The following is a 22,906-nucleotide window of genomic DNA, read 5'->3' as shown; positions in this document are numbered from 1 at the left end:
AATTGCCGACACAGGCAAGTGAAACTTCCAGACAAACCAAACTAATAAGAACTCGAAATAAGTGAAATCTATACGGTACCTACTGGAGATCTTACACTGGATGGTTCTCGTCTTAGACCAGTGCTGTTAGCTAATAGAATAAGGGCCCAGAAAGAACACATAATGGACGCGACAATATCTCGCGAGATAGATTACCTGTTCTTGTCTAACTGTATTAATTAGAACGGGACAGAGAGCCCATCTCACGGGCGAGATACTGTCGTGCCCATCTTGTGCTTGCTCTGAAGCCGAGACACCCTACATTTCAATTAGGGCGGGTTCGCACTATCTTCGTAATCGCGTTAATTATCGTGCCGTGCCGATAATCGGAGCCACTACCCTTCCTTGGGGTGAGCCTGCAATGTCTAGGTCTAGTGTGAGATGAAGTTTAGTTGATGGAAGAATTACAACGTTTTTTTTGTTGGAAAGAAGTATACTAAACAGAAAATAAGACTATTGTATTCTCAAAAATATTAGTGAGACAATGAATATACTAAAAACTCCTTCCGACACAAAGACCATACAGCAAAAACCACCATGTACAAAAACATGGACAGAAGTTATTTTTAACTCCAATTTATTTTTATAAATCAGATAGAAATATATATAGTAAATCAGTTGGCCGTGTCGTCACTCAACTCGATTTCATATCAATTCCATATATTAGCAAGTATTTCAAAATCGTTTTGACAGTTCTTAAAAAGAAGCTGATTTGACTAGGAGGCAAGTAGCCTATACTGTGGTAAGTATATTTTATAAACATAATATTTTGTTAAGAATACCTATTGATGGATATATTCTGACGTTAAGCTTGTTTGTATTAGTAATAGCTGGAGCACGCGTGTCTACCTCGGCACCATAAATATCAACATCAATTATAATAATACCAACACCAACGAAAAACATCCACGAATAACAAAAGCATAAACATCAGAGTATCCAGACATGTCCCGCCTTTCCGCGACAAATAACTAGAAAGCCGCGCCAAAGCGAAACATTTCACTTCCATTTCTTCACCACTTTTCCCTTGTCAAATTAAGAAGATTAGAAGTGTAAAAAGCGGACAAACGGACACGTCCATCCGTCCGTATCAATCTCATTTGTCTGCAATTAGTGTCCGTCTACATAACATGGCGAGCGTGCTAGTTGGGCTGTATTATTCTGATGCTTTCTAAAAGTTTGGTGATTGTTGAAATGCTTGAGAGTGTAAGCTTGACGAGTATCATGTGTAATATGGAGAATAATTTCAAAAACGGCATTACGCATTGTTTTATCAGACTGGATAAAAAAGGTCCTTAAATTTTACTATAAAGCTGAGTTTAGACCAGCAAGTTATTCCTGCAAGTTTTGAGACGCAACTATAGGTAAGAGTGAGTGGCAAATATCTGCATCTCTTTCTTGCGTATAATTCTGTGTCAAAACTTGCAGCAATAACTTGCCGGTCTAAACTCAGCTTAACAATTGATCAAAACCAATAAAAGAGATAGGTTTTTTGTCCTTCTTATCAAAAAAACTGACACGCAATCTTCCTACCTTCTTTTACCTAGATTTGGTACGAAATGTACCGCATTTCATAGTAATACAGATAGTACTTACATATTTTTCAGGGTTTTTCACCACGAGTTTAAGTATTTTTCAACTCATTTTCAAATCACTTTAACACAAACTTGCGCGTGGTCGCGCTCGGGCCGCGACGCCCATACGTATCGCCGTACTTCTCTAATCTCGATACAAAATGCACCGCATTTTATAAATATGTCACACTCAAAACAGCATTTTACTTGGACAACCTTGATTATTTTCAACCATTTTTCAACTCATTTGTATTATCACTTAAATTTGTCCAGAATCGAGATAGTAGTCTAGAATCGCGTGGCCGCGCCGCGGGCCGCGATGCTCGCAACGGATCGTCGGAAAGCGGTCGCGCCGTGGTTTTCTAATCTCGATACAAAATGCACCACATTTTAGACATTAGGCTTTTTTCGTATGCGTCCATTGCCATTTAGAGTCCTGCGAATAAATAAATAAGTAGGTCCATGCTACTCAAATTTATGAATAGGTCATACAGCGGCTAATCATTTTGACAGTTCGTAGAAAGCACGTACAAAACCATGAAGAGTAGAACTTTGCAGTAGAGTTTCTATTTAGTTTCTACTAGCTTATGCCAGCGGCTTCGCACGCGTTAAATTCGAAAATACAAACTTCTACCCCCCATTTTAGAGAAGAGGGGGATTAAAAAGAGATAAAAAGTAGCCTATCCATCCCTTTAACTATCTCCACTTAAAATATCACATCAATTCGTCGCTCCGTTTTGCTGTGACAGACGGACAAACAAACAGTCATATAGGGATGCTGATACGCAATAATGTGTTATTCCACATGAATTTTGCAATAAAATGTCAACTGTAATCGTCAAATTTTTAAGTTGACATCTTATTGCAAAATGCATGTGGGATAACACATTATTGCGTATCAGCATCCTTAGACTTTCCCATTTATAATATTAGTTAATTAGTTGTTTGTTAATATTAGTATGGATTTCTTTTCTATTCTTCATATACAAAACGAAACTCATTATAGTACCTCTAGACAACCATAATGCAATCAATTATATCCTTCATACACTAAACTGTGTCAAGCATGTCAATGTCTTCAGTGTCATATGATATGTCATTTACCAAGCCTTTATTTAGGAATAATAACAACTAGATTTAATGTGAACTAAATTTTAGTTTTATTATACTAGATCGCAAACGTATTTGGAATGTGATCTAGTATAGGCAATTGTCAAAATTTTCTAATGAGTTGATGGTAAATACTATCAAATTATAGTGACTAAAACTCGACAATCAAACAAGGTATTTTATTTATGTCCTTACTCAACTATAAATGTACCTATGTCGCAACCAACTGGTTAAATTAGCTGTATAAGAAACCGACTAGCCAGTTAATTATAAACCGGCATATGATAAAATGGCTGAAAAATAGCTAGTTCATTGATAGCTGCGTTTGACCAGGTGACTTCAATGTCGTGTAGACCATAAGTAATTGGACATAGATGAAATTTATACGTTAAGTAAGGTTAGGTTATTCATTAATATTTTTTTGAAATGCAATATTTTGTGTAATTTCTTCTGCATTCGTTTTTTAGGTTTAAGTACATTTAAATCACTTAGCTGAGTGAAATAGTGTCAGTATTCTGACTTTCATTAGGTCAAGCAGTTAACTTTTGAGTATCGATTACTTCGATTAGCCATCATTTATTGACTGGGCTACCTGACATATTTTCTGCTAATATAACCATCAGAATATGGCTGCGAATGTTTAAAAAAATGTTATGGCAAAATTCTTATTAAATACTTTACCAATAGCAATCCTATGTTCATATATCACCAGACTTACATATTACAGCCTTACATAGTATTCTATTTTAAGATACCTACCATTTTATTTTCAGTAAAAATATGGCCACAAATAATTTAAAAGGAAATTCAAGTGTGCGACAGTGTTCCCCTGTTCCTATGCGCCAGTGTTCCCCTGTTCGAAAAAAGCCAAGTATAGAATACAGTGACGCAGAGATATCTATCGCAACTACCAAGAGCTTTTCTGCTGATAATGGCACACAGACACATAACAAGCCATCAATGCCACAAAGTAAGTTGACGAGCTCTGTAGCGTAGAAGTCATCAACACTTTACAACTACATTCACCTTCTTCGAATTGAAATGAAAAAAAAAATGCGTGGAGTTCCTTCGCGCGGAAAAAATGAACTTTCGTAACATAATTGTGATAGCTGGGGGCAACCAGAAGAAAAAATATAAAAATGCAAAAAGCTTTGCGTCTGCCTGGGATCGAACCTAGAACTATGGCTAGCATGAGGGCAAAAATGTACCATGAATGCCACTGGACCACCGTGGTTCATACGAATGGGTACCAATTGCAAAAAACTTATGTGCTACCAATGTTCAAGTAGATTTTAATGAGTTGAGGACTGAGGTTGCGCAACGTAACACTGATTGAGTGTTACGCTCTATCAGTTGGAAGTCGCATAGAAGTTTCACTTCAAAAACTACAATATGAATGATATGACAATAAATTTATAATAACATTTATATACAACACATTCAAATTGCAAAACTTTACGATCGTAAATGTTTTAGACTGTAAACGTGTTAAAACATGTCTTTTACAAATCGTCGACCTTCAAATACAGATGTAGTGCAAAGAGGCTATCCTTCGTATTTTTCCGGACACATTCCTATTTGTCATGCTAATTCAGTCAATGACAGTACATCTTGTACTGAGACTGACTGAAATAGCATGACACGTTAGTACGTTTCCATAACAATATGAAGGCAAATCTTTTCGCACAACATCTGTACTTGGATCGCGTGATCGATTGGTAACGAGCTATTTCTAAATTTGTTGGCAGAGTGGTTCAATTACAGGTTGATAATTATACTCGTAAATGTCGTTAAACGTATTATCTTAATTTATAATTTGAGCTAAATTTTATTTTAAGGACTCCTTAAACTCAACAACTAGAGAATAATAATACCTAGTTTTCCAAATTAAGTATCACATTGTGCCTGTGTGGTGACGGGTTAAGAATTTCACCACCCCCTTTCTTCCCGTGGGTGTCGTAGAAGGCGACTATGGGATATGGGTTAAATTGTGGCGTAGGCGAGAGGCTGGCAACCTGTCACTGCAATGCCACAGTTTCGTTTTCTTTTAACCCCTTATTTGCCAAGAGTGGCACTGAAGCTTTAGTAGTTTCGTGTGCTCTGCCTACCCCTTTATGGGATACAGGCGTGATTGTATGTATGTATGTATCACATTGTTCAATTGCTTGTATTTTTTTTACGTACATACAATGTTGCAGCTAACAGCGCTCCGATTCCTTATCCAAAGAACACGAGGCATCTGATTCCTCGCCCTAAAGTCAAACGGAAAAAAGGCAAGTATCTTAACCATATTTCATTAAAACGAGCTCTATTTTAAATTATTATTAAGAATTCCTTCAACGTTCATAATTTTTAAGAAAACGAACTACCTATTGTACAGAAACAAGTATGTCACAGTCTACAAAAAATCACATTTGAGGGTATAGCATAGCTTTTATAGTGTAGCCTAAGTACGAACATTTCAATAATATACCTATAATAATTTCCAGTTAAATATATGGATTGGAGAAGATATCACAAATTAAGCGTCATTTATGCGTTCATTGATGATTTAGAAAGAGATTATCCAGCAATATGCACTGTATATGTTATTGGGAAATCAATTGAAGGAAGAGATATTAAGGTATTTATTATGGTCACCACTGTCCCTTTTTATTTAGGCACTGGTCCCACCGCGAGCTAGTAAGCTATGAGCTATCGGCTACAAAAACGAACAAAAGATAAGCACTCCCGTGCAAATAAAAGAGACACGGCGATTTTGATAGCTCACCGCTGGGCGAGTAACTATAAACATCGCCGTGTCTCGCCGTGTCCGCCGTGTGAGCTTACTAGCTCGCGGTGGGACCAGTGCCTTAGGTTAGCCTTTTGTTACGCTATTCATCCCAAACCAAAAATCTGTTCAGTCTTATCTCAAGTCACATTTTTTTTTTAAATTAAGTCCAGCAGGCTTAGGCAATCGTATATCAACAAAAGCTAAACCAGAATAAAATTTGTACTCACTATCGGAACAACAACAACAGATGAGACGGTTCGAAAAGTCACATGTTATATTTTTCATCTTTGGTTAACTTTCAACCCATAAATTCCTAAAAGTCGCACTGAAATAACACAACACACACAACACCACACAATAACAAAATAACAGTTGCATGTGCTCTGCCTACCACTTATGGGAATACAGGTGTGTGATGTATTATGTATGCTCTGTATCAAAGATTGTCACCTTGACACTTCCGGATGAAATTATATATTTATCATGATAAACTACGACTATTAGTAAATCAGCAATAATTCCATAAATTTCTTGTTATTCTGTAAGATGTTGAAGATATCAAACAGCGATGCAAGTAACTCCTCCGTGTGGGTGGACGGTGCGATTCATCCCCGCGAATGGATAACCGCCGCTGTGGTCACGTTTATAGCAGAAAATATTGTTAAAGCCTTCAATAGTCTCTCCACATCCATGACTAATAAGGACTGGTGAGCACACCTATGCTATTGATTTAAACTAACACGATTGGCACTCATAATTTATAGAACTAACCGGGACTTAGGGCCAGTTGCATCAACCACATTTGACAGAAATCATCGTCACTCAGCAGACGTCTATGGAACTTCCCATACAATAAAATTTAACGAACGCTTTAACGGTGACAGACGGTTTGGTGCAACCGACCCTTAATCGCCGTAGCACTTAACACGAGTCGTCTCGTGAACACAAACTTAATGTGACGTTCGAAACAACGAGCCAAATAAAAACGTATTTTGTTATGTCCCGTTTAGTCACAGTATAAGGACGACTCAGTAATAATTCTTTTAACAAGTATTGCGCCGCGCGATTTGTGCTTGAGTAGCGCTCTGCGAGAGTGAGGTGCAGGGAGCAGCACGGGAAGCATGGTCGCGCGATAGACGATAAAATTGCAGGCCGTCCCTATCGCACTATTTGTAAGTGCGATAGGGACGGCCTGATATTTTATCGTCTATCGCGCGACCATGCTTCCCGTGCAGGTACAGGCGGAACCGGGTGATGCCGGTCGCGTCAGTACGCACCGCGCTGCGTGGCGCTGCTAAGGTCGCGCGCGGCGAGTACGAGAGAGCCAAATACCGATCGCGGGATATAAAGTACTGACTGAGTCGTCCTTATACTGCGGTTTAGTTCTACATATTATGCCTTTTCTAATCGACGCATCGAATAAAGTCAGAAAGAAGCTAAGCTCTTTCTTCATACCCTATGACATTCTTTGCAACTGACAGTACTATATTGTCTTCACTACATTTTCCTTACTGTATTTAAATTGATATATTTATTTTCTCACTATCTTTGACTATTTAATATTGGTTTTCCAGGCACATTGTTCCTGTCTTAAATCCTGACGGCTATGAATACTCACACACAAAAGATCGCATGTGGAGGAAAAACAGAGCTAGTTATGACGGAAATTGTGTAGGCGTTGATCTGAATAGGAACTTCAGGTATCAATGCTTTCAAAACACTAGTTTAATTAACACGTTGGATGGTCACCATACTGCATTTAGTGTTCTCCCACGCCTCATAAAAATCTCACCGGTGATACCAGTCAAAACACCCAACTATTATAACTCAGCTCTCACTCAAAATTATATATTCCCTTCGATGATAATGATGATCATGCCATACAGCCAAAGTGTTAAGATACTTATTACTAACTACATGACAAAGAGAGATATTCAAATGTTACTGATAATGTCAATATTTTGAAGACAATGTTTGTAACTGGTTATTTTATTTTATGCTTCGGTTCTGCAGTTTCGGTTGGGGTCACAATGGAGAAGAAGGCTCATCTGAAGAACCAGAGAATATATTCTACAGAGGGCCAACGCCATTTTCGGAACCAGAAACTGCAGCTGTCAGGGTATTTATCAAAATTTTCAAAAAATAATTAAAAGTTATCATAATTTGCTTGATCTAAATTTTGTGATTTTCTTCAGGATTACATCCTTGGATCACCAAATCAATTTAAAGTATTCCTGTCATTCCATAGCTATTTCGAGATGATAATATTCCCCTGGGGTTTCAAAAAGGATCCTTGCCCAGACTACTTAAACCAAATGGAAGCAGGAATGCGGATGGCGAAAGTAGGTATTATTATTTATTTATTCAAACACTTAAATATTAAATACTATATTTATATCAGTATCAATCTAAATGCAGCATATGTTAGCCAAAATCTCCGTGATGATTTTATATCCACATGAAGAGTTTAACTTGCATGTAATTCGGCAGCTAAAGTAATAAAAATACCTCGACTTCCCTTACTTCCCTTACTCCTCTTGTCTCCTCTCTTCCCTTACCTGACCTACCTTCCTACAATTTAAATACGATTCTACATATTTTTTTATATGTTAAAGACTAATTCCAATAACCCCTAGTTACCCGTAGGGTTGGAAAGGCGGATGAGAGTCGCTTTCGTAAAATCTATATACGCCAAATCAAGATTTGGCGTATATAGATTTTACGAAAGCGACTCTCATACAACAACGGGAGCCTGCGGTCCGTTTTGACAACTAATCCCAAGGGATTAGTTGTCAAAACGGACCGCAGGCTCCCATTAGTCGTGGAAAATACCGGGATAACGCAAGGAGGATGATGATGACACAAACATTTGTTTATTGTTTCATTTTATTTCAGGCAATCTACGACTACAGTGGGATAACATATAAAGTCGGTTGCACCAAGGACTTGACGTACTATGCTTGTGGGACGTCGGTAGACTGGAGTTACGGGATCGCCAACATCCCTTACTCTTTCATGATAGAGCTCAGAAGCAGAAAGTACAAGTTCCGACTGCCGAGAGACCAAATATTTGACACTTGCATGGAGAGTTGGTGCGCAATCAAAAGCTTGATGGACTACGTTGATAATCCTTCATATCCATTGCACAAGTATACACAAAGGAAAAGCACGAAATGATGTAATTAACTTCTTCTTTGGCGGCTTCTTCAGTTTCAAAATGTCAACTCATACAAAGAAGACCAATGAATCCAGCAGAAAATTGAAGACGAGATTTTCAGCCGGAAGATTATGCTTTTTATGCAGTATAATCACGCTTGTACTATTTTGTAATTTTAAGTGACGTTTAATAAAGTACAAAAGGAATTTTAATAATATTTTCAATAATCATTTAGATTTCCAATTTAAAACCATACACGTATATTTATTAAATACACAGATACTAGGACGTAAACTGTAAAAAAAATATCACTAAGGTCTATTTAAGACCACAAAACGTTTCAGAGCTTCTTTTTGTCGACAAATTCGACTAAAGCTAATACACCACTTAATGATTCTTTACAACAGTCGAGTATTTGATCCTTGGGTAGCAAAAACTTGTGTTCTTTACTCCTCAATTCAACTAGGTATGAATAAGGTATGTTTGCTACTCCGTAACTCCAATCAATACTCGTGCCTTCAGCGTGGTACATAAGATCTCTGAAGTTTCCTACTTTGTACATGCGGCCGGTGGTATCATACATAGCCTAGAAAAGGATAAAACTATAATTAGTATTAGTGATCAAATAACCGATAGAATCAGGTGTTACTCTGCAGAAATCCATGATAATCAAGATTACTTTGCTAATCCGCGAATAGATAACGTGCTGATGTTGCCGGACCTCGAACCATCAACGTCTCCAACTCTCCACGGAACACGTGTCGAGTTTTGTATTTTTTGTGATGGTTTATTACATTGACGACCGGTCTGGCTCAGTCGGTAGTGACCCTGCCTGCTGAGCCGCGGCCCTGGGTTCGAATCCCGGCTATTTGTGTGATGAGAACATTGTTCCTGAGTCATGGATGTTTTCTATATATATAAGTATGTATTTATCTATTTAAGTATGTATATCGTCGCTTAGCACCCATAGCACAAGCTTTGCTTAGTTTGGGGCTAAGTTGATCTGTGTAAGGTGTCCCCAATACTTTTTTTTTCTTTTTGCAGTAAGTCGCATACTTGCAATTAATGTTCTCTCTCTTGTATATATTGTCTATCAGGATTAGCAAAATAATCTTCTTGGTTTTAATTAAATAGTGATACAGTTTAAACGGAATCTATGTATGCATTTACAAAGATGTTATTAATAATAACCTTTGTGATGACGGTGGCTCCTTCAAGCAAGGTCACATAGTCGGGACAAGGTACATTTGTGAAGCACCAGGGAAATGATATAAGCTCACTATAAGCGTGGAAAGTGAGGAATATCTTGAAGCGTATACCAGAATACAGTATCAGGTCCTAAAAGTATTACAAACAGTTAATAACACATTATTTCACATTAACGTACACAATAAATTAGATAGCCGGGCCCTGGGGAAGGGAGGCGCTGAACTCTTCCAAGAGATCGGAAAGCGCCGTAGGGATAATAACAAAAGATCCCCGTTCTGAGTCATGGCTTGTCCAACAAGTCTCCATCTCCATACAGCGGGGTAACGCTGCTAGCGTGATGGGGACCTTAGGACCCCGCATGGCACAGAACGGGTTCTTTTAGTTTTTCTTTTTTTAATTTTATGATTGTATGTGAACTTATACATTAAGTTAATAAATTTTCGATAAACCTTGACAGCAGCACATTCTGGTTCTGAAAACGGCTGCTGACCTGGATAATTTTGGTGGCTTGGATCACAAGCTGATGATTGGAAAGTCCATGTATTTCTGTAAATAAATGCAGATTATTTAATAAAAACCTTAGTTTTTAAATGGATGTCTAAGTTCTTCCTCTATGGCCAAGATATCTTGGTATGATTTTGCAGTAGCGCTAGTAAAAATATATCTTTCTAGTTATACTTTTATTTTAAAACAATAAATCATTCTGCAATTTCCAAGTCACCTAATAAGGTGCAATGGTGACTTCGTACTTGTTGTTATTAGACTTATTAATTTATAGCTAGTATTGTATGTATTTGTAACTTGCCCAAAATTTCTATTGAGATCGACTCCAACGATCTTGTTTCCTAAGCGACTTCGATTTTTACGCCACATGCGATCAGTTGAATGTGAGTATTCGTAGCCATCTGGATTCAGAACAGGGGCGAAATACCTTCAAATAGAAAATGATAAACTTACATAATCATCAAAGAGATAGAAAATGTTTGTCTTTTCAGTGTGCGTATCCGAATGCCCAAACGCTTCACGATTCGCTCACGTTCGTGAGCGTTTCGTGAAGCGTTTGTGCATTCGACTACGCATATAGGTGCTAAAACGTTAATTGTACTACATACATTAGGTCGGCGTTCATAACACTTTTAAATTTCGATCTTTTAATTATTATAGGAGCGACAAAAATATTTTGAAAGCTATGATCGTTCCCTATCCTTTTAACCATTTACATTAGAGAAAAATCGACATTCACTCGGTTGTATGAACTGCATACGGAAAACAAAATAATTGTAGAAAAAATGCATAGAAATAAGGTACATAGACAGGAAACTAGAACTAATTACCAGTCCTTATTGGTGATGTGTTTTGAGCTCTTAGTGAAATGCCTGGCGACATGGTTGGCGATGTAGGTGACGACGGACGCGCTGATCCACTCACGCGCATGTATTGCCCCATCCATCCATACTCCTGTGTTGCCGGCATCACTGTTTGATACTTTTAGCACCTAGGAACAATTTAAACAACAGTAAATGTCACATCTGACACTTACTTTTGTATTGAACACTAAACGTTTTAGACAAATACTTAAGTCTTAAGACAATTTATAAACTGACAAATTTGAAAGCAGATACGAGTAAGGAGCCACGCATAATTCTTAATATTGTTACTCTCATGTTATTAGTTTAGTTTATTTATTTCATAAAGGTAAATTACAGTATAAATTATCTACGTTAACCAGGTTATTATATGAATTTACATTATGACGGTAAATTATAATAATTTGGAATGCAAAGATACAATAATGTAATGTCAATAAGAATCAAAAACAATAGAAATTATGAAATTAACATTTTGTAAATTTGGTTTTCAAAACCACCGTCGTTAAAAATTAAATAAATAATAAAGCACAAGTCAAATTAAAAATCTAATAGTTAGTTTAGAATGAAAAAGAAAATGAAAGTAAGAGCAATTGGTAATAAAAAGGTAGTTAATAATTAAGAACACAACTGTGAGTTATGATAACAAAGTAAAAGACAAGTGAAACGTAGTATCGGTAGTTACGACACTTACGACTAAAACAAGGCGAAATACTTGGAAATTACTCCACCGAGGAGAAATAACTAACAACAAATAACGAATTTAAAGTACCTTTATGTCTCTTCCTTCCACAGTTTTACCCAATGATAGAACAGTGCATGTCGACGGATATTGCTTTTCCAAACTTGTCATGAAATCGTTGATGAAATGCAGCGGGTAATAATCTCTCCAGTCCAGAACACGTTCTGAAATATATAAAAAAAAGAATCTAACAAGTTCATTGTAAAAACTATAATTATTGTCTTGTCTAGTACCAAGTGTTGTATGCACCAACAGTACCACAGAAACTAGAATATTTTTGTACGTATGTTATTGAAAGCGTTCAATCTGTACTTGTAACGTGACCGTGAACTATTTTTAGGGTTCCGTAGTCAACTAGGAACCCTTATAGTTTCGCCATGTCTGTCTGTCCGTCCGTCCGTCCGTCCGCGGATAATCTTAGTAACCGTTAGCACTAGAAAGCTGAAATTTGGTACCAATGTGTATGTACAATATATCAATCACGCCAACAAAGTGCAAAAATAATAAATGGAAAAAAGTGTTTTATTAGGGTACCCCCCCTACATGTAAAGTGGGGGCTGATATTTTTTTTCATTCCAACCCCAACGTGTGATATTTTGTTGGATAGGTATTTAAAAATGAATAAGGGTTTACTAAGATCGCTTTTTGATAATATTAATATTTCCGGAAATAATCGCTCCTAAAGGAAAAAAAGTGCGCCCCCCCCCCCCTCTAACTTTTGAACCATATGTTTAAAAAATACGAAAAAAATCATAAACGTAGAACTTTATAAAGACTTTCTAGGAAAATTATTTTGAGCTTGATAGGTTCAGTAGTTTTTCAGAAAAATACGGAAAACTACGGAACCCTACACTGAGCGAGCGTGGAACGACACGTTCTTGGCCGGTTTTTTTCCTAATTCAATTGCTACATAGGTATGTAGCGCTACTTATTGTAACTACAGGTAAGGTCTAATTTAGCTTGACACAAAATCATTGTCATCAAACGTCGCAGGCTAGACGCACTGCCTAAAAACAGTTTAGAAACTGTGTGTCAGTGTGTTTATTATTTATACAGGGCTAATGATGAATACAAAACGATCGATCAGTCTAGATAACCTATTAAAAAGGCTCGAATCATAACTGCATTAAAGTGATATCAGTATCTGTCTTATTACTACTTACTGTTAAAACTGTTTGAATCATATGACAGTCTGCTGTAAGGTGATATAGGTCTTGTCTTTGGGCTGCTGAGTCGAGAGTTCGTTTTCGGAGTCGCAGGATAATATGGCGGCGGTGATCGGTCTGAAGACACTACGTATGTGATGCTCCTCGACTGCAGAAGCTTGCCCAGCTGCACCTTGCGGTTTCCGTCTACCATCAGCTCCATACTGTCCTCATTCTCCCGGATAATGTTTATGGCTGTATAACATTTAATTAGTTTGATGGAGTTGCCTAAGTTTTGACGTAGCATCTATGTGAGTACGTCGAAAGTAACTAATTAGTAAGAATTCTAAGCTTAGAATAGGGGATTGGACTGCTGGCAGTTGGGCATACCATTTATAAAGAATCCTAAAAACAGGTACTGATTAGTCAGTACGTTACGGATTGTTGAACTTCTTTGTCACAGAATATCTTGCGTTAGTACGTAGGAAATGGTTCGATTAAATTTCAATAGGGTAAAGCTGTGAATAAAATGGCACTTATATGCGATGAATTAGATTATGGTAAGTAGGCATATTTGTCTACAGGTATAAGAAGGTACAAAGTAATACATTACTTGTAATATATCCATCTTTATCTGGTACTCACCACCTTTGTTTTCTAAGTTTTTTAAAAACGTTCTTTGTCCATCTTTCACAGTTTTTACGTCCCATATTTGGTATATTCCGAATCTTTTGGCCACTTTGAAGAAATTTTAGTTATAATTTTGATATAACATGTGGTTTGTGTACGGTTTTAATATTTTTAGTATATTTTTGATATTATAACATGTTTTCGTTAAAATGTCGCCGTACACAAATGTCAAAGTCGTGGCTTACTGAAAATAAACAAACTATTCATAGACAAATAACCGTAACTTAACGAACACTAAAAAAGGTCACAAAACGCATCAGTAATAAGCACTTTTAAAACAAAATGTTAATAAGATGTTATCAGGTAATAGAAGACATACTAAGTAAAATAATTATACTCTGTCAAACAAGTCTGTCACTAAATAAGAACAAAGAAAACTATAGGTATCCTTTTCTCTAGCACCCTAAAGAAAAGGATGCATATAGTTTTCTTTGTTCTTATTTACTGACAGACTTGTTTGACAGAGTATATATCCGTGTTCTCCAGTTTCCAATTTTATAAATGCTTACCACTAAAAGTTTGTGGGATAATTATTATTTGCGTTTGATGGCCTGTAATTATTTTATTTTTACAGTTAATAACTTTATGTTATTAAAAGCAAAACTCGCATTCAGTTACGTACTCTCGTTGGCTCAGTGTCCAAAAATGATGACGTTCGACTCGAGTCATGACATACCCACGCACCCACGAACTTTTATAAGGTTCTGCCTTCACTATGTAGTTCCATCAATATCTGGGTAACTGTGCAACATCACGCGTAGCGTAAGCGTATCATATCGCTCCCCCTGTCGCTCTTCTTAGTAGCGCGACAGAGTCAGACTGCGTCATCGCCACGTACGTATCACTTCGGCTAGATCAACGAGTGTCACTTCGGCTAGGCACTGTAGGCAGGCTAAGTCCGTAGCTAAGAGTATATAATCGTTCGCGGCGCGTTCCGTAAGGAAATCAACTGTCTTAGAGAGAGATGAGATGACTACCATACGCTCCGGATCGGCAACGATTGCACTCTTAGCTACAGACCCCGTAGCCGAATGGCACAAACGCTCACGAAACGAAACGCTCGTAGATATTTAGCTCTAACGCTCTTTCGTATTGGTGCGACAGAGCCAGACTACCTTTCGCGGCATTTCGTTTTCGTTTCGCCTCGCAGAAATGCCATTCGGCTACGACACCAGGCGTGAGTATTATATTCTTTGCACCAGGCCCACGAACATATCAAGAAGGCAAAAAAGCAAGGCAATTTACTATAACAGTCTAAGGGCCAGTTGCATCAACCACATTTGACAGACACGTCATCGTCACGCAGCAGACGTCTACGGAACTTCCCATACAATAAAATTTAACGAACGCTTTAACGGTGACAGACGGTTTGATGCAACCGGCCCTAAATCATGAGTTTGAAAGTGTAACTACTAGTAACGACGATAAGTTACGAATAAACTAAAGGTTTCCTATAAGTAGTTAGATTTAATCAGAATATACATTATTTTCAGTAAACGCCTTCGCGCCGCGCTATCAACCCCTCCTAATGAAACTGGGTTACCATTGGCTCTAAGTATGAAAGTGAGTTTTGAGTTCAAGCTTGATAACATCGTTGCAGACATTTCTGCTTGCTAAAAAATAATTTATTATTTCTGTTATTTTTTAGATATGAAGTCAAAGTTCAATGAGGACCTTAGGGTCCCATTATGGGACTCCCGTGTGCCGTTGCGTAAAGACAAGAGATTACACCAAAAAGATGATAGCGGTAAAGATACTAAAATAAGTTTTATATTTCGAAAAAAAAATGAAAGTGCTATTTTTCTTACGGTAAGAGCTTACGGCTTTCAATTCGGAGGTCACAGGTTCAGGCTCGAGCCTCTCAAAACTTAGCCAATGAGTTTTTCGGACCTCATATGCAGTGAATCGTATATGCAGTGGCATTTGTAAAACTAGTGCGTTAGTTGAGATTAGTTGTTAAAGCGGACCCCAGGCTCCCATGAGCTGATGCCAGAATAACGCAATAAGGATCCGGTAAGCCGTGGAAAATTCCGAGATAACGAAATACAAATGATTCCGAAAAAATAAATTAAAATACAATCGCGAAACTAAGGTAACTCAGTTCCCTGGTTACCCGCTAACCAGCGTCGGTCCCCCGCCGTCTTACACGTTTGTCTTTTTAATTGAGGCTCCCCGGCTACTTGTCAGATTTATAGCAGTCGCCCATAACTTGCCCATTAGATAATTGGCTAAATCTGAGTATAGCGTATCTGACAAAGTTACCTTAGTTAAACTTTTTTATGAAATAATTTTTGGCCGGCGGTGAACTTGGTCAGTTTTTCTTAAATAAATAGATTTGCTTACCTTTACCGCAAATATTGATACTTGATTGAACTAGGTAAATAAACCTATGTTTATTTTGGTACAAATAAACGAACTTATTTAGGTTTAAAAAATAAATGCAAACAAAACAGTGCTTTAAATTTTAATATTACTCTATATGTAAGAATATACATATATAGCTAACATTTTTGTAACGGATTAAAATTTGAACAACTTTTTTTTAAATGGACATTGTAGACGACCCCTGCAAGTTATTTAAACCTCTTGTCCAGAATCGAAGCATCATAAAACAAACGCCAAGAATTCGCAACTCGCAAATCGAACAAACATCAGCTTCACTCCCCCTTGCTCCCAAATAATAAAACTTAAAATCCCTCGATTTAGCAGCAAGAGGTTATTAGTTGCTGATACGTGGGGTCAGGGGTGGCAAACCCCTGCTTTGTTTTTCATTAGGCGCTTATAGCTTGTCGCGTTGCATAGCCGAGAGCCTAACTGCCAACTTAATAGCATTCTTGGCGTTAACACAAAACCGTCGTTTAAAAGGAAGACTCGTATATCTACGTCGTTTTATGTGGATAGGGTTTTAATCAGACGAGGTAAAACAAATCATTAGACTATCATCAATTTTTGAGACAGGTAAGATATGGACATGGAATGAATGAATAGGTGATAAAAACAAAATTAAAGTGCATTGAAAAGTGTGTGTAGGTACAGTCGAGCTCATAAATATGTGTACATTCTTCACTTTAACTCGTTGCAATGAGGTGAAAAATGTACACATATTTATGAACTCGACTGTATATTTGTATAACTAGGAGAAACATTATTAGCGCTTTCCCTGCTTGTCTATTGATAAACCTACATAAAACCAGTACGGGAAGCATGGTCGCGCGATAGACGATAAAATAGCAGGCCGTCCCTATCGCACTATTTGTAAGTGCGATAGGGACGGCCTGATATTTTATCGTCTATCGCGCGACCATGCTTCCCGTGCAGGGACCTATAAAGTTATTATCTATGTCCGTACAAAGAGTATTGAATCTTTATTGAATCACTACGTTTTAGGATCATTCCAACCAACCTTGACCTAGACCATTAAAGCAACAACCCGCCGCAGAATAGATGCGTTCGAGATGTGGTGCTGGCGAAGAAAGCTCCGGATCTCATGGACTGAACGCCGAACAAACGTCTCAATTCTTGAGGAACTCGGCATCAAAACGCGGCTCTCCACTATTTGCACACAACGTGTGCTGGGTTTCTTCGGCCATCTGAGCAGGACCGCACCAGATAGATGGGGCGCATGGCAAGGAAGCGAAGAAGTGGAAGCATGAGCACACGTTGGACAGACAGAATAACGTCTGTGACAAAGACCAGTTTGCAGGCTAGCATGCACCGGGCCCAGGATCAAGTGGCGTGGAGACAACTGGTGAAGAGTGTCCACATTCGTCACGGTTCTCAGCCATGAGGATACGACAAAGAAGAAGACGTTTTCGGATCATTGTTTAGGATAGTTTTAGGTCCGTGCATAAACCATTGCCGTCCAGTCATTTCTCTGACCAAAAAGAGTAGAAATCAAATAATGGCAAATCGTAGTGTCGTCTCGTTTTCTCACACATATTGATTTGAAAGGGATGACACTACAATGTTACCACTTTTTAATTTCTACTCTTTTTCGTCAGACTGTAAATAACAATTTCCTACTTCCGCGTTGTGCTTCTTTAACTTATAGACCCAGAGCCCAGGCCCGCCAGACCTTCCTCAAATTCTCAAGGATGAAACTTTGGGACAATGTAGAGTTCATATCGGCGGTTAATGTGTGCATATTTTCTAGTTCGGCCCATCGGCCAATTTTTTGCTATCAAGTGATGAAGGTGAAAAAAAAAGTGCTTACTTTCCTTAAATTCTCAAGGCTGATTTTTATATATGTGTTAGAGCACGTTGTTAGAAATTGGTTATCATCAATGCCAGACCGTTTCCGCCGGCTATAACTTTTACCAGACACGACAAAGTTGGCAAAAAACGACTCTAACTTACCTCATTTTCTCAAGCCTGATTTTGATATATGATACGCAGGGACCTGTAACTAGACCGTTTGTAAGCAGCCAGACCAATCGGATGGACCCAACCATCCGCCAGACCGACTTAAAGTTTCGATATGAGCATTAGTAGAATTGAAATATTCCGGGTCTATAAAAGCTAAAAACTTGAATTTTCTACATTAAGCTACGTGTATATTATATACTTGACGTAATAAGCGACTTTCAAAAATTTTACTTCTAAGGAAATAAAAAAATGAAAGTTTATAAGTGGTGCAAGATTAATTTTAAGCTATGAATTTTATTTACACTGCGTAAGTACATGTGTATTTTATTATAAATATAACTTTTACCAGAGACGCGACAAAGTTGGCAAAAAACGACTCTAACTTACCTCATTTTCTCAAGCCTGATTTTGGTATATGATACGCAGGGACCTGTAACCAGACCGTTTGTAAGCAGCCAGACCAATCGGATGGACCCAACCATCCGCCAGACCGACTTAAAGTTTCGATATGAGCATTAGTAGAATTGAAATATTCTGGGTCTATAAAAGCTAAAAACTTGAATTTTCTACATTAAGCTACGTGTATATTGTATACTTGACGTAATAAGCGACTTTCAAAAATTTTACTTCTAAGGAAATAAAAAAATGAAAGTATATATGTGGTGCAAGATTAATTTTAAGCTATGCATTTTATTTACACGTGTATTTTATTATAAATATAACTTTTACCAGACGCGACAAAGTTGGCAAAAAACGACTCTAACTTACCTCATTTTCTCAAGCCTGATTTTGATATATGATACGCAGGGACCATAACAGGGGGTAACTAGACCGTTTGTAAGCAGCCAGACCAATCGGATGGACCCAACCATCCGCCAGACCGACTTAAAGTTTCGATATGAGCATTAGTAGAATTGAAATATTCCGGGTCTATAAAAGCTAAAAACTTGAATTTTCTACATTAAGCTACGTGTATATTGTATACTTGACGTAATAAGCGACTTTCAAAAATTTTACTTCTAAGGAAATAAAAAAATGAAAGTTTTTATGTGGTGCAAGATTAATTTTAAGCTATGAATTTTATTTACACTGCGTAAGTACATGTGTATTTTATTATAAATATAACTTTTACCAGTCGCGACAAAGTTGGCAAAAAACGACTCTAACTTACCTCATTTTCTCAAGCCTGATTTTGGTATATGATACGCAGGGACCTGTAACCAGACCGTTTGTCAGCAGCCAGACCAATCGGATGGACCCAACCATCCGCCAGACCGACTTAAAGTTTCGATATGAGCATTAGTAGAATTGAATTATTCTGGGTCTATAAAAGCTAAAAACTTGAATTTTCTACATTAAGCTACGTGTATATTGTATACTTGACGTAATAAGCGACTTTCAAAAATTTTACTTCTAAGGAAATAAAAAAATGAAAGTTTATATGCGGTGCAAGATTAATTTTAAGCTATGAATTTTATTTACACTGCGTAAGTACATGTGTATTTTATTATAAATTTAAAGAAGAAAAGTAAATTAAACTTTTTTTTCGGTCGTCGAACAAGGTGGTTTAAAATTAGTTTTAAGATCGATCTTTTTTAATTTGTGGGCGAGGGACCTCACACTATGTATAAATGCACTATGTGTATGTTGCATATAATGTCAAATCCCTCGCATACTACAAAAGTTATTTAAGCATTTATATAAGTTCAGTTAAAATGAGGTGGAAAGTATAAGTGTATATGTTGTGTACACACGTAAAGTATTCTAAACTTTTTATAACGGCATACATGTATTTGAAGAATGCCAAAAATGTATTCGTGTCTGAAAATTCAGCATCTCCGACATGGGTTATAACGGGGTTGATGATGTTCGTATTGAGTACAAATGTTTAAACTTCCTAAACTTGTAATTCTAAAGTTCGTCACTTAGGTATGTTACCATGTTTTGTAGGAGAAAGGAAATTCGTTTAGTTATATACCGTTGTAACATTGATTGTTTACTTCTTTGAATTGAATATTTAATTTATAATGCACTGTACCAATTTGTTTTTTCCTTGTTTACGTTATTTATAATATAAAATTCAATTCGTTATTCAAGTTTTTAGCTTTTATAGACCCGGAATATTTCAATTCTACTAATGCTCATATCGAAACTTTAAGTCGGTCTGGCGGATGGTTGGGTCCGATTGGTCTGGCTGCTTACAAATGGTCTAGTTACAGGTCCCTGCGTATCATATATCAAAATCAGGCTTGAGAAAATGAGGTAAGTTAGAGTCGTTTTTTGCCAACTTTGTCGCGTCTGGTAAAAGTTATATTTATAATAAAATACACATGTACTTACGCAGTGTAAATAAAATTCATAGCTTAAAATTAATCTTGCACCACATAAAAACTTTCATTTTTTTATTTCCTTAGAAGTAAAATTTTTGAAAGTCGCTTATTACGTCAAGTATACACTATACACGTAGCTTAATGTAGAAAATTCAAGTTTTTAGCTTTTATAGACCCGGAATATTTCAATTCTACTAATGCTCATATCGAAACTTTAAGTCGGTCTGGCGGATGGTTGGGTCCATCCGATTGGTCTGGCTGCTTACAAACGGTCTAGTTACAGGTCCCTGCGTATCATATATCAAAATCAGGCTTGAGAAAATGAGGTAAGTTAGAGTCGTTTTTTGCCAACTTTGTCGCGTCTGGTAAAAGTTATATTTATAATAAAATACACATGTACTTACGCAGTGTAAATAAAATTCATAGCTTAAAATTAATCTTGCGCCACATAAAAACTTTCATTTTTTTATTTCCTTAGAAGTAAAATTTTTGAAAGTCGCTTATTACGTCAAATATACAATATACACGTAGCTTAATGTAGAAAATTCAAGTTTTTAGCTTTTATAGACCCGGAATATTTCAATTCTACTAATGCTCATATCGAAACTTTAAGTCGGTCTGGCGGATGGTTGGGTCCATCCGATTGGTCTGGCTGCTTACAAACGGTCTAGTTACAGGTCCCTGCATATCATATATCAAAATCAGGCTTGAGAAAATGAGGTAAGTTAGAGTCGTTTTTTGCCAACTTTGTCGCGTCTGGTAAAAGCTATATTTATAATAAAGTACACATGTACTTACGCAGTGTAAATAAAATTCATAGCTTAAAATTAATCTTGCACCACATATAAACTTTCATTTTTTTATTTCCTTAGAAGAAAAATTTTTGAAAGTCGCTTATTACGTCAAGTATACAATATACACGTAGCTTAATGTAGAAAATTCAAGTTTTTAGCTTTTATAGACCCGGAATATTTCAATTCTACTAATGCTCATATCGAAACTTTAAGTCGGTCTGGCGGATGGTTGGGTCCATCCGATTGGTCTGGCTGCTTACAAACGGTCTAGTTATAGGTCCCTGCGTATCATATATCAAAATCAGGCTTGAGAAAATGAGGTAAGTTAGAGTCGTTTTTTGCCAACTTTGTCGCGTCTGGTAAAAGTTATGGCCGGCGGAAACGGTCTGGCATTGATGATAACCAATTTCTAACAACGTGCTCTAACACATAAATATAAAAATCAGCCTTGAGAATTTAAGGAAAGTAAGCACTTTTTTTTTTCACCTTCATCACTTGATAGCAAAAAATTGGCCGATGGGCCGAACTAGAAAATATGCACACATTAAACGCCGATGTGAACTCTACATTGTCCCAAAGTTTCATCCTTGAGAATTTGAGGAAGGTCTGGCGGGCATGGGCTCTTGATCTATTAATCTAGAGGTTTTCTATTTATAAGCATCCTCCTTTAACACATTTAATCGAAATATTTGACAGTGTCAATGTCATTTACTCATGTTTACACCAAATATAATATATTAAATTTCGATACTGTTTAAAAGACGCACAATATTATCAAAAATCTAGCATGGATAAAGAAAAACACCTTCCTTTCGCTACAAAATGAAGCCATAAATTTATAAAATAACTTAACACCAAGCACTGTCTCCTACTGCTTCGTGTTAAGTTATAATCTACAGGAAATACTAACATGAACAAGTATAACCATAAGTAAATAAGTACCTAATAACAGTTGTTATCCATCCATTACAATAAATTAAAAAAAAATACAAAATGGGGAATCAAGCGGAACTCTTCGAAGAGGACGTAAGCACAATTTCAATATTCAGAAGGGACAGAAGCAAAAAGACTTATCAGGTATCTGATATCTTGACCAACCCCAATGCACCATACCGGTACCATAAACCACTTCTTAACACCCAACCAAATGTGTACAACTTTAATATTGATCAATTTTCACCAACATATTCACCAACATATTCTTCTTATGAAGACGCTAAAGAAAATCAGCTTAGTAACCAAGTAAAATCTCGTTATATGGACTTTTACTATAAAGATTTAGACGAAAAGGAAGAAATGGCAACTTGCGAATATTGTTCACATAACGGTTGTTTAAATATGGTAAACCAAAACTGGTCATACGGCGAATCAAGTCCAATATCAGGAGCTCAGAGTCCTGTTCAGCAGACGACCGTAAAGCGAAAGCAAAACAATGCGAAGTCACGGTACATGGATTATCATAAAAAGCAAAAAGAAGAGAGGGAACAAACTAAAACGGAGACACCACCACAGTCATATTATCAAAGCTTCAATACTATTCCTGTTTATAAAAATAGGAGGGACCAGCTTAATAATTATGGTAAAGAAAACGAAAATTCTTGTTACGTCACG

General features: G+C 37.0%; 2 protein-coding genes across 3 annotated transcripts; one reads left to right on the top strand and one right to left on the bottom strand.

Annotated features, from left to right (window-relative positions):
* Window positions 1-2,729: 2,729 nt before the first annotated feature.
* Window positions 2,730-8,865, top strand: LOC125231281 (carboxypeptidase B-like). 2 transcript variants are annotated; one of them, XM_048136719.1, is made up of 9 exons: window positions 2,730-2,897; window positions 3,497-3,693; window positions 4,922-4,996; window positions 5,213-5,346; window positions 6,043-6,203; window positions 7,071-7,196; window positions 7,510-7,615; window positions 7,692-7,838; window positions 8,392-8,865. In XM_048136719.1, the coding sequence occupies exons 2-9, from the start codon at window positions 3,504-3,506 to the stop codon at window positions 8,671-8,673; spliced, it is 1,221 nt and encodes a 406-aa protein (XP_047992676.1). In that variant the 5' UTR covers window positions 2,730-2,897; window positions 3,497-3,503; the 3' UTR covers window positions 8,674-8,865. The 2 variants fall into 2 exon arrangements, with proteins under 2 accessions (XP_047992676.1, XP_047992677.1); XM_048136720.1 differs by having other exon boundaries at window positions 7,692-7,842; window positions 8,392-8,568.
* A 115-nt stretch (window positions 8,866-8,980) lies between these two features.
* Window positions 8,981-15,729, bottom strand: LOC125231361 (carboxypeptidase B-like). Its single transcript, XM_048136806.1, has 9 exons — window positions 15,615-15,729; window positions 13,762-13,854; window positions 13,135-13,371; window positions 12,002-12,135; window positions 11,197-11,357; window positions 10,668-10,793; window positions 10,312-10,408; window positions 9,845-9,991; window positions 8,981-9,239 (listed from the first exon to the last, which is right to left on the bottom strand). The coding sequence occupies exons 1-9, from the start codon at window positions 15,727-15,729 to the stop codon at window positions 8,994-8,996; spliced, it is 1,356 nt and encodes a 451-aa protein (XP_047992763.1). The 3' UTR covers window positions 8,981-8,993.
* Between the last annotated feature and the right edge of the window lie 7,177 nt (window positions 15,730-22,906).

This window comes from Leguminivora glycinivorella, chromosome 11, assembly GCF_023078275.1.
Source record: "Leguminivora glycinivorella isolate SPB_JAAS2020 chromosome 11, LegGlyc_1.1, whole genome shotgun sequence".
Classification (NCBI taxonomy): domain Eukaryota; kingdom Metazoa; phylum Arthropoda; class Insecta; order Lepidoptera; family Tortricidae; genus Leguminivora; species Leguminivora glycinivorella.
The sequence above is the reverse complement of the archived record's forward strand: the minus strand, read 5'-3'. Positions and strand labels throughout refer to the sequence as shown.

What these genes read in the sequence shown, in the direction of transcription:
- LOC125231361 (XM_048136806.1), bottom strand. Translation starts at nt 15,729, where the DNA reads ATGCCACTGCATATACGATTCACTGCATATGAGGTCCGAAAAACTCAT. An exon ending in GAAAGCCGTAAGCTCTTACC is followed by an intron (nt 13,855 to 15,614) that starts GTAAGAAAAATA and finishes ATTTCTTCAAAG; the next exon opens with TGGCCAAAAGATTCGGAATA. An exon ending in GATCTCAATAGAAATTTTGG is followed by an intron (nt 10,409 to 10,667) that starts GCAAGTTACAAA and finishes ATTTATTTACAG; the next exon opens with AAATACATGGACTTTCCAAT.
- LOC125231281 (XM_048136719.1), top strand. Translation starts at nt 3,504, where the DNA reads ATGGCCACAAATAATTTAAAAGGAAATTCAAGTGTGCGACAGTGTTCC. An exon ending in CAGAAACTGCAGCTGTCAGG is followed by an intron (nt 7,616 to 7,691) that starts GTATTTATCAAA and finishes GATTTTCTTCAG; the next exon opens with GATTACATCCTTGGATCACC. An exon ending in CAGGAATGCGGATGGCGAAA is followed by an intron (nt 7,839 to 8,391) that starts GTAGGTATTATT and finishes ATTTTATTTCAG; the next exon opens with GCAATCTACGACTACAGTGG.